The sequence below is a fragment of the Rhagoletis zephyria genome, unplaced genomic scaffold (genome assembly GCF_001687245.7).
Source record: "Rhagoletis zephyria isolate East Lansing unplaced genomic scaffold, Rhagoletis_zephyria_1.1 Rzeph_scaffold_02752, whole genome shotgun sequence".
NCBI classification, from domain to species: domain Eukaryota; kingdom Metazoa; phylum Arthropoda; class Insecta; order Diptera; family Tephritidae; genus Rhagoletis; species Rhagoletis zephyria.
In genome coordinates this window covers 39,709-50,941 of record NW_016159836.1, presented here as the reverse complement: position 1 = coordinate 50,941, position 11,233 = coordinate 39,709, and the positions used below count along the sequence as shown (strand labels likewise).

Below are 11,233 nucleotides of genomic sequence, written 5' to 3'. Positions count from 1 at the left end.
GCTATAAGATTATTATTATTAATCTTAACTTAAATTAATAAAGTAAGCAGTAATGGAAAAAGAATAACCAAATCCCTTCTTTATTGTACATATGTACATGACGTGGTATTGGATTCCCCACATACGAGGTATTTATATATGTACTATCTAAGTATGCATTCATTGAGGAAGTCTTTAGCCGAACATGTATATTATGTATTATGTATATCATAAAAACAAATACATACATATGTCAGTAATATTAATGCATACATTCCAAATATTCTTATTTGGTTTCACTGCTAGGGCTGCCACTGCTGCTGCTACTCTCCTCAACCGCGAGAGGTGTAGCTGGCCTATGTCAATTAAAAACTACAGTAAATATTAAAAATAACCAAAACGGGAAAGATCTTAACAACTTCACAGGCAAGAAAAAAATAACCAAAATTGGTTAAAAGTAACCTAAACGGCAACACTGTCTGTATGTATGTTTGAGTGAACATATGTTTGCATGTCAAGAAAATCTGCGTACCAGATTTAGCTGCGCCAAATCTCTTGTCTCTCATTCAGGCAATCGGTCAGCGTAGGTAAATATTTTCGAAATATGTATGTACATATGTATGTGCATAGATACCAACTCGCTAAAATAAAATAAATTATAAACAAATCACTACATTTGATTATTGATTTAGAGTTGTTTTTTAGGTCTCCCACCTCAATGTGAAAAATTTTGGTTTTGTTTTTTAATTTATTGTATAACATTTGGCTTATCTTGTGTTGAGAGACTGGGCTAACAATCACTTCTTAAATACATAAATATGTACATACAGTCGGCGTTAAATGTAAGTGTACACATTGTTGTAATATAAAATTTACGAATATTTTCATGCAAAATTTTTTCATAAATAATTTTTTTTTATCTTATAGAATGAACTATATTTTCATAAAAAATTTGTGAAAAAAATTTTTGCATGAAAATAATCGTGAAGTTTGTATTACAACAAGGTATACACTTACATTTGGCACCGACTGTACATATGTAGGTATGTTTAGCTAGCTGCGTACTTAAGCAAAGAAGTGTTTGTACAAAGGGAATATGTACCAAAATTTGGCACAAAAATTTACTTAATTTCTGCTATGTATTTAATAATATATGCTGCCACCATGTATTGTTACTAGTAGTTTTAAAAATTCCTACAACTGAAGTGAACTCATACGAAAATGGGACGGAGAGAAAGTAGGAATATCCCGCGCAAGCATAAAATGAAAAAGAAAAGGCGCAAACCAAAAAAAAACAAAAAAAAAATAGATTATACTTTGTATAAATTTGTTTTTAGTTAATGAAATACTGAACAAAATTCGGGTGTCACGCTAGTCGGCTACGTCGGCCTCGTTGCCTTCGCCTTCACCTTCAGCCACTGCCGGGCGTGAATTTTATTGAGAGACTGTGATTGGATTTATACATATATAAATGTATGTATATTTCTCTTTGAGTCTCCTTCAGAATTTAGCAAAATTGCATGTTTTCCCCCCATCCCCCATTATTTTGTGGCATTGGGCGTACAGGTTGTTCGACGCTTGCCCAACTGAGAAACATATTTTGGTCGTGCGATTGTTTAATAAATTACGTAGCCTCATACATACATCTATGCATGCGTATATGTGCCAGACTATGTAGATAGTACATACATATATGTATTTAATTTTTATATTAATATTTTCATTAAATTACGCAACTTCCACGAAATGTTTGGACGGCAAAAACATCTACATATATTTTGTACCTGCCATCACTGCGCTAAAATTGCTATCCAGTCAGGCGTTCATTCACTCTTTTGCAGCCACTTTCAAAGAAAATAATATTTTTTTATTGTTTGAAAAATGTACCTTTCGCATATTTAAGCGCGTATAAATTTATCAAACAGTATTTTTTTGCACAAAACATGTGTGCTTTACGTAGAAGTTTTTTTTTTCTTTAATAAGCAGAACATTTCAATGCTTTTTACGCAAATACTTTAAATTTTTATTAGTAAACACTGTGTGAACTGGCTATTGAATGTTATGAAATTTTCTAATGGTTCCTTTACAATGATGGGGAGACTCTTTCAGTTTTATCAACAGATTAATTTCCCTAGAGTATAAAAGAGTGTGAGAGCCGCAGTATTGAGTTACAATTGAGTTGTTGCCGAAGTGTGACCAATGTCATTGAATCTTCCGACTCTGGGTGTCAATTCACGCGAGAATAACGGCTAATCAGTCAACTGAACCTTTTGCTAGAAAAGGCTCGGGATATTTCTGGGCTCTCAGCCAGTTTTTTTCCCTTCTACCGTCGGCCTTCGAAGCTACAGTCACAAACTTTAAGCACGTTTAAGCACGTCATAAAGAAATATGATTGGGAGGCATTGAAAAGCTTTTGACTGGTCACTTCTCATGGAACAAACACATAATTGTGAATGGCATACATGTCCAACCCATTTCGCCCTTCCTGTCTTTTAGCGGATATAAGATGATATTGTGAATATTCATCCGATCAATTAAAACTTTCACCAACTGCTTCCCTAAGTTGCGCAAACAGATCCAATCGATCCTTCTATATTTTGTGGTCTTTGTTCAGGCCCCAAAAAATGTGCAATAAAAAAGACTTGCAAATTGTACCTACATACAAAGTTTGACAGAAGCACCAAAAGTATTCCGAAACAATACTTTTTTTCTTTTGCTACTAATGTTCCGTTAGTTTTATGCTCAATTTAATCAATTGCTTTTCGAGCATCGAATTATCTGCTTTCGTTGTAGACTTGGCAATTAACTGTAATTTGTGACTCACAAATGTCAATCAAATATTATAGGACAATACCAAGATTAAATATTATAAAACTGCTACTCAATTATCAGCAAAACAACTCACAATGCAATAAACATTTGAAATTAAATTTTAACGTCCAAAATGTGCATATTTTTTTTTTGATACACAAATTTGCATAAAAATTACTTAAATTTGTGACTAAGTTGACATTTATGATGGAGATATTTGGTATTTACCAAATATTATCTCGAATGACAATATTTGCTGCTCATTTTTCAATTGTTTAGTTTGGGCGTATTTTTATGTAAATAAACAATTAAAGATAATCGATGATTGGTTTTTTATTTTTAGTATTTGCTATAAATTTCGAGCAACTTGTTGAAGTGGTATTTAACTGTCAAGTGCCGTTTAATTGATTTACACGCAAATGATCTATGATTTTAGATTTGGCTAACCAAGTTGTAATCATTTGCTATATTTACTCGTAGTCTTATTTTCCTTTTCTTTTATTTATTTTTTAATGGCACAATCACCAAAGTATGTATGTATGTATATATATATACGGGTATTTATCCGCTTCAATGCTGAAATTCATCACTTCGCACTCTCTGCCTTTCACTGTAGGCTAGCTGTGGGTACAAAGTAATTTTTTTTAAGCTTTTTTATTGGCTGCTAATTGGTTGCACATACATATATTTAGCGAAATAGTAAAACTGATAGCTTGAAAAATTTAGATAAGCTGAATTAAAGTAAACGATTTGGTTGCTTGGCGAATTTTTTCAACAGTTACTCATAAATACATACACTGCCGGAACAAAGTATTGGCACTAATAAAAAATATATATTTCCTAAACTTTGTGCAAAACTCGCGAAAATTCAGCGAATTTTCATGCAAATTTTCAACTTTTTCATCAGATTAGAATTTTTTTGAGTATGCAGATTTTTAGCCCAATCAATTTTATTATAATAAAATATAAGTTTTAGGTAGCTAGGAATTACCGTTGATTTTCGGCAATATTTTTCCACACAGTCTTTTACATGCAAAAAATTTTTTTCGAAAATATTTTATATGGAAAAAATGCAAAACACCTTCAGCAAAAAAAAAAAGATCAAAAATCAATGCAATTTTTGACTAACTCCGAACTTGCATTTTTTTACTAGAATTTAATGGGCTGCAAAACTGCATACTCGAAAAAATTAAAAAAAATGAGATTAACAAGTTGAATATTTGCATGAAAATTTGCTGAATTATATTTTTATATTTTTTGTTGTAGAATGAACCATATTTTTATACAAAATTGGCGGAAAAATATTAGAAAAAAAATTTTTGCATATACATATTCTGAAAAATTTGCTGTGCCAATACTTTGTTCCGGCAGTGTATATAAAAAACTATAAAAGCTGAAATTTTTTACTAAAGATTCGTATCGTGCTAAATTGAAAGGATTTTATTAGGATTTTTTGTCGGTTGAAAAAAATTTTGTATGAAAAGGTCAAATCACATTTTGACAGTTACGGAGTTTTGTTGTTATGCATTTCTTTTTATTTAGCTGAACTCACTCTCGATAAAATTTCTAAATGACACCACTCTGTGATTGCAAAGTGTAAAAATCTGTACAAATCGTGTGATTTGGCTTTAAAACTTACAAATTCTCAAATTTCTTACGTACACGTGCCAATAATTTCCACTTAAGTTGCAATTTCTCTACATTTCTAAATAATATTTCTAAACAAGTGTCTTAGTTCTCATAAATGTACTTACTATAAATAGAATAATTCATTAAGAAAATTATGAAGGCCATGCAAGAGTTCTTTAAAAATAAAGAGCGAACAAAACCGCAAGGACGTAAATGACAAATATTCTTTGTTTGTGTCGGTTTCTACTTAGGCTTGCTTGCTGTGCTTACATTTAAAATTCGGAAGTACATAATCAATTTTTGTTAAATGTTATGTTCACAGTGCATGTCGGCAAGTGTTCGTACATTTGTTAGATAGATATACATATGATTACCAGTAAAGGGCGTCTTCCAATTTTCAGATAGGAAAAAACATCAAAAATATAAATCATTTGATTAATGATGACAGCTTTTGACTTGTCTTCTTGTGAAAATTTTTGTTTGCCATTTTTTTTTTTCTTCGCAATTCATATTTATTTATTTTATTAATTGTTATTTCGCAGTCCATTTGTAAGTTAATTCATTAACATAAAATACGACGAGACAGAAACGTTTGTGGTAAAGAAAATATCACTGGGCGAAATAAATATTTTTTTCAGCCAAGCTAAAATTAGGCGTCTTTTAACTACATTGATTACTTGAAATGACTAACGCATAAAGTTTCTGGTCGAATAGACATTTGGTGGACACATGAAGGCACCTCCATGAACTTACGGACGAGATACATATGTACATAGTCCTACCACTAGACCCGAAGGCGTACCGACACTGCATAAACAACATTCACAAAAAGTCCATTATGACTTTCCAGAGACTCTCGCCCTAAAAATGTCGCGAGGCGAAGAGCTTCAGCTGCCAAGTGAGTCTCGCGCAACTCTGGTACAACTAAGGCCTGGACACTGCAGTCGACTATACTCATATCTATCCCGGTTCAACCCCGACATGCCGAATATATGTCCGGCTTATGAAGGCTACCGCCGACACCAATCACCGCTTCACCTGCCAAAATCAAGCCTACTTACCTAACGCCCCTTTCCTTTTGATCCGATCTCGTCGAAACAGCATGTTTCCTGGGTATACTGCTAGTCGAACTTGACGACAACGATTAATAGCATAGCCCAGTTAGGACACTACATCCCTTGCACAGGAGGCTTGCAGCGCCAACACCGACCTTCCCACGACAGTAGGGTCTACACAAGCGGAACGACCTATATTTACATACATATATATTCCCAAGGGCTGTCACTCCGGCTGAATCCCCCCAAAACTCGTTGGAGAATTTGTATGCTGTTACGACAACACCAACAACAACCGTCTCGTGTCCTCCAGTAATAGCTTAGCACCTGTTTAACTGCGCCAGGTGTGCTTGTTGCGGATAAACACAGACGGCTTGAAGGCATGCGGTATGGCCAATAGTTTCACCAGAACACATCCCTCTAACACTGACGTATTAATTGTCATCTGGATACCTCTTGATTTTGACATTGAATCCAGCGGAAAGACTGTAGAGTACTAGGAGTTCGTTGGAAACTTGTTGAAGCTCGGATATAGCAGAACGAGGGCTTAGATTGTCTTGCATCTTAACAACAAAAGCTTGTAACGAATATCCACAAGGTTTACAATAGTTTCCAGAAGATCTCCCTAAAGATCTATTAAATCAACACTGAAATATCGTTTTTCATGTATAGAGAGCATTGTGCCAATCTCAGTACAATTTTTTTTAAGTGTTTGGCCGAGCTGACCTCCCAGTTTGTGGTGTGCATCCTGAGGGCGATTTCATGATGCCTCCGAACAGAAAATGGTTTTATAAAAAGTTTTTTTTCAAAGCAGAAATGCTCTCGGAGTCTTGCCATTGCCTGCCGATGGGCGATGGCTGTTAGCCTTTTCTGATTTGGAAGAAATAATTTACAGGGGATTTGCGTTTTAAATTTCGATTTTTTTTTTTAAATTTGGTTAACAGATAAGTGGAACCTTTTTTCTAGTGCAATTGGAAAGTGCTGATCTACTTATATTACCTAATTATTTTTATCGCCGTACCTAACCCCCTCGCATAAGTATTCGATACGCTATTTTTTATTTAACCGCGCTACTAACCAACCGACCGGGTTGATCCATTAATTTTACTCAAATGAACCTCCCGTAAACTTTCTGCATATAGCAATATAAAATAATTATTTTTTAAATAAAAATCTATCCACCAACATACATACACTCTTCATTGTTATATATATATATATGTATATTTACTCGAATATGTTCCAACTATACCACCACTACCATGTGTGTGTTTGTCCAGTTATTTATGTGTCATCAAATGGCGATGAAGAAGGAAGCCAATGACAAATCGAAAGCTGCCGAACTTCGAAGAGCACAAATTGGTGTAAGTAAAAATAAAAATAAAAACCAAAAACAAAAGGTTGTGATAAACATACGTATCGTAATGTACTGCCAAAAATTTAGATGGAATTTAAAAATGTAAAACCAAAAAATATCTGGCTCCAGAAATACTCAAAATGCACGGATGTTGCTTAGTGTGCTTCAAAAAAAATAAAGTAAATAAAATGTGGAAACTTTCAAATGCATATCATAACACACAGCTAACTGATCTTTTTCATAGGTTTTTAAAAACAAAGCGCTTAGTATCAGTTATGTACTAACAGCTTCATAAGAAAATGTACTAAAAGGATCTAAAATATGTCTATAAACTAATCTGAACATTTGCGTATTTTTGAATTTGATTAACAATTATAATATATGGCCCTGCATCTCATCTCTCTGCCGCTCTGCAAAACAAAAAAAAAAAATAATATCTTTTTGAAAAAATTTGATTATTGGTATTGAAAAGATGTCGTGAATGTGCGTAAATTTTATATACATAGCTACTTATGTATTTAAATATTTGAAAATATGTTTGCCAAGCAACTCATTTTATTCTTTCCATTTTCCAGGTTGGCGTACCAATTGTTTGGATTTTGGGTGGCCCCGGCTGCGGCAAAGGTACACAATGCGCCAAAATTGTAGAGAAATACGGATTTACACATCTCAGCTCTGGCGATTTGCTGCGTGCAGAGGTATACACTTACATACATATATAAGATTTGTTTATCAATATTTAATTTCATTTGCTTGATTTCTTTTAGGTCGCCTCGGGTTCTGATAAGGGCCGTGAGTTGTCCGCCATAATGAAGGAGGGTAAATTGGTGCCTAATGAAGCGGTATTGAGTTTACTTGCGAAAGCTATTTCTGATCACAAATCCGATTCGAAAGGCTTTCTAATTGATGGGTGAGTGTTTCATAAATTGAAAGTATTCAAAAAAAAAAGTAATAATAATTTCTCTTTTATAACAGCTATCCACGTGAGAAGGATCAGGGCGCTGCTTTTGAACAACAAATTGCGCCAGCGGATCTGATTATCTACTTCGATTGTTCAGATGTAAGTGAAGCGTGGTATGAGAATGTTACTGAAACAAACGATTCAATTTTGCATAGAAGGCTCTAAACTGGCAAATAGGGTACGCGATTAGTCAAAGTCCTGCAGTTTCTAGTTGGTTAGGTAACAATACAAAAAGCTTTTGAACACCTACGAAGTAGAATAGTTACGTTCACCAATAACTTCATTTTTCCACAAATCTAAGCTGTTAATAAGGCCGTGGAATATATCACATGCAACTCCAAAACTGTAGCGGAACGTCGCGAATCCCTTACCGGTATGGCTGTTAGGCAGAGCAGGCTGTCCTCAGGGCGGTGTGCTTTCTCCCTTGCTCTGATGCTTGACAGTTGATTCCATGATGGCCAAACTTAACTGCTCTAATAGCTACGCCCAGCTACATATATGCATATGTCAGGCCCTTTTCTTTCAGTTGTCTGCAGGAAAGCACAAATGACACTAAATCAAACTAGTGTTATTTATGATCTTCATTAGAAGGAGAAGGCTGGATGGCCTTGTTGCCGCTGCCCTTAAGGAAGTCACTATTCAAATTTCTTCCTAAGTAAATATTTAGGTGTAATTTTAGATAGTAAACTTTCATGGGAGCCTCACGTTGACCAAAATACCTGCAAAGTCTTAACAGCACTCTGGGATTCTAGAAATCGCTACGCTTGATCGTTAAAAATATATATGTAAATGAATAACCCATGGACCTAAAACTATATATATATGTGACATACGTAGATATTTGCTACATGAACAGGCATTTTCTCAATCATTCACTTAAGGCAGATCAAGTCAATTGTTCTATACCTTTTCTAATAGGACTTTGGAAAGGCTCAACTATATTTCAGAAATCATCAAATGTACTTCAGATTAGTCAATTGTATTTCAGAAACCATAAATCTTCTACATACAATAGATATGTATATCTATACATAGTATAAAGGAAAGTCGAGATTCTTTGTACGCGGTAATCTCGAAAACTACTGAACGGATTTCGACGAGATTTGCTCTTATATTCTCTGTATCGATAGGAGAGTGACCTTTTTTATATAGAATTTTAATAGGGTTGCCGCCTGTCTAAAAAACTATAAGATCCGCACCGTTCGTTGGATTACAAAAGATAAGGTGTTAAATGAAAGGGATTGGCCTCTAGAAAATTACTAATGCTTTACTTTTTTGAATAGGGTTGCTACCTGTTAATAAAATTACTATGTTCAATCATAATAAGCGAAGGCATCAGTTCTGCACCGCCACTGTCAAACGAAAAGACTTAGCCTCTATATGTGCAATAATGTATTATTTTGCAGAATAGGGTTGCCACCTTTTAAAAAGTTAAAAGATTTCGCCGTTCGTTGGGCTATAAAATAAGATACCAAATGAGAGGGCATGGCCTTCGCATGTACGAAAGCTTTCATTTTTTGAATAGGGTTGCCACCTAATTGAAAATAACTACCTAATTGAAATAACTAAACGGATTTAGACAAAATTGTTTAAGTGTGGGTACTTTAAATTCCTATTGGATTACCACATGCATACAAAATTATAAGCTCCGCACTGTTCGTTGAATTCAATAATGTATTACTTTTTGAGTAGGGTTGCAACTTTTTAAAAATTATAAGATCTTCACCGTTTGTTGAACTAATAACTAAGGTACCACGTGAAAGGATGTGCAATAACTTTTTTATTTTTTGTTTGAATGGGATTGCCACTTATTTAAAAATTATATATATATAATACGCGAGGGCACTTTTTGTTAATGACATTAGATTTGCACCGTTCATTCAATTAAAAAAAAATTAGGTGTCAAATAAAAAGGCTTGGCCTTCAGATTTGCAGCAAGGTTTTATTTTTCGAAAAGGGTTGCAACCTGTGCGAAAAATTAAAAAATGTGGGCTGTTCGTTGAGTACAAAAAATGAAGTGTGAAATGAAAGGGCTTGGCCTCCAGATGCGCAATTATATATTATTTTTTTAGTAGGCTTGCAATCTGTTTAGTTGTCAATCACACCTTATTTAATATCTACACATACGAGGCCGGCTAGTAAAAAATTAATTCATGATCAAAAAAACCCTTCTACATATTTTTATGAGGTATCTCATTTAGGAAGCCATATTTGAACTAGATAGAGACATAACTATACAATCTCACCTCTTAGAAGTTTTCCGGTAAAAACATGGTTACCAGATTTCAGATTTGTATGTTAACAGTATTGCGCGTCATAACTCAAAATTCAAAAATGCAAGAGAAGTATAAAGTTTTAAGTTTGATTTTCAACTACAATTTAAAAATGTAGGTCACAGCATAAAGCCGTCATCAGGCCTAACTTTCTTTTAAATAGCACTTAGGAATGTTGCCAAATTCTTAAGTTCTCTTTAGAACTTGCCAAACCAGAAATTTGACCCGTGATGTGGGCCTGACCTCAAGAAAGAACGCAAACAAATGTTATGTTCGCAGTCAGTCGCTGATCAAGGAAACAATTGTATAGGACATCGTTATTTTGATCTAAAACGATATCTTTCGCTTTTTCAAAAATACTAGTTACTAAGTGTTTAAATAACTGCTTTACTTTACATTAGAGAAGGCTTTGTCCCCGTCTGGCCTCTGAAATAATAAATTCGCTAAAATCTCTAAACATACGAGACACAAACAAGTTTACTAAAACCAAAAAACATAAAAAATTAAATTCTTTTAGGATGTTATGGTCCAGCGCATTTTGGGGCGTGCAGCTGCTTCGACAGAAAAGCGCGCCGATGACAATGAGGAAACCATCAAAACTCGCCTCGCCACCTTTAGAACGAATACCAGTGCAATTTTGGATCAATATACCGACAAGACGATAACGGTGAGTGTAAACCATGCATACATACATACATATGTATTTTTCTTGCATAACTCCGATTATTCCTTTTTCTTTTTTTTTCTTCAATTTACAGCTCAATGCCGAACGTACGGCCGATGAAATTTTCGTTGATGTGCAACGTGCATTGGATTGTCTGATTCAAAAGAAGGCTCAGGCGGTTGCATGCGCCTAATTTATGAATATCTATGCCATGCCACAAATTTATATCCATAAATAGATAATAATAAAATTTACGTGATTGCACGTAAACCTGTTGTAGCACAATTGAAACGCGCATATACCTATGTACATATAAATACATACATACATACATACATAAGTACATATATTACCAAAGCAATTGATATTAGCTAATTTATTAGCGAAAAAGCAAAAGAAAATAATTTATTTAAAAAAATATTGCAAATACTCGGTACTAACATATGCGTGCAATTTTTTCGCATTGAGCGGAACTACTACCTACAATTGCATATATGTATGTAA

The 11,233-nt window shown here is 34.2% G+C and overlaps 1 protein-coding gene across 2 annotated transcripts in view; it reads left to right on the top strand.

Annotated features, from left to right (window-relative positions):
- The window catches only part of Ak1 (Adenylate kinase 1), a 20,230-nt gene extending 9,166 nt beyond the window's left edge, over positions 1 to 11,064 (top strand). The window contains exons 2-7 of one of the 2 annotated variants that reach the window (XM_017622311.1): positions 6,755 to 6,838; positions 7,407 to 7,529; positions 7,599 to 7,741; positions 7,807 to 7,891; positions 10,583 to 10,732; positions 10,824 to 11,064. In XM_017622311.1, coding sequence (XP_017477800.1) covers positions 6,755 to 6,838; positions 7,407 to 7,529; positions 7,599 to 7,741; positions 7,807 to 7,891; positions 10,583 to 10,732; positions 10,824 to 10,922 — 684 coding nt within the window. In that variant the 3' untranslated portion in view covers positions 10,923 to 11,064. The remainder of the gene's footprint in view (positions 1 to 6,754; positions 6,839 to 7,406; positions 7,530 to 7,598; positions 7,742 to 7,806; positions 7,892 to 10,582; positions 10,733 to 10,823) is intronic. The other variant, XM_017622312.1, reaches the window with a different exon arrangement.
- Positions 11,065 to 11,233: the final 169 nt, after the last annotated feature.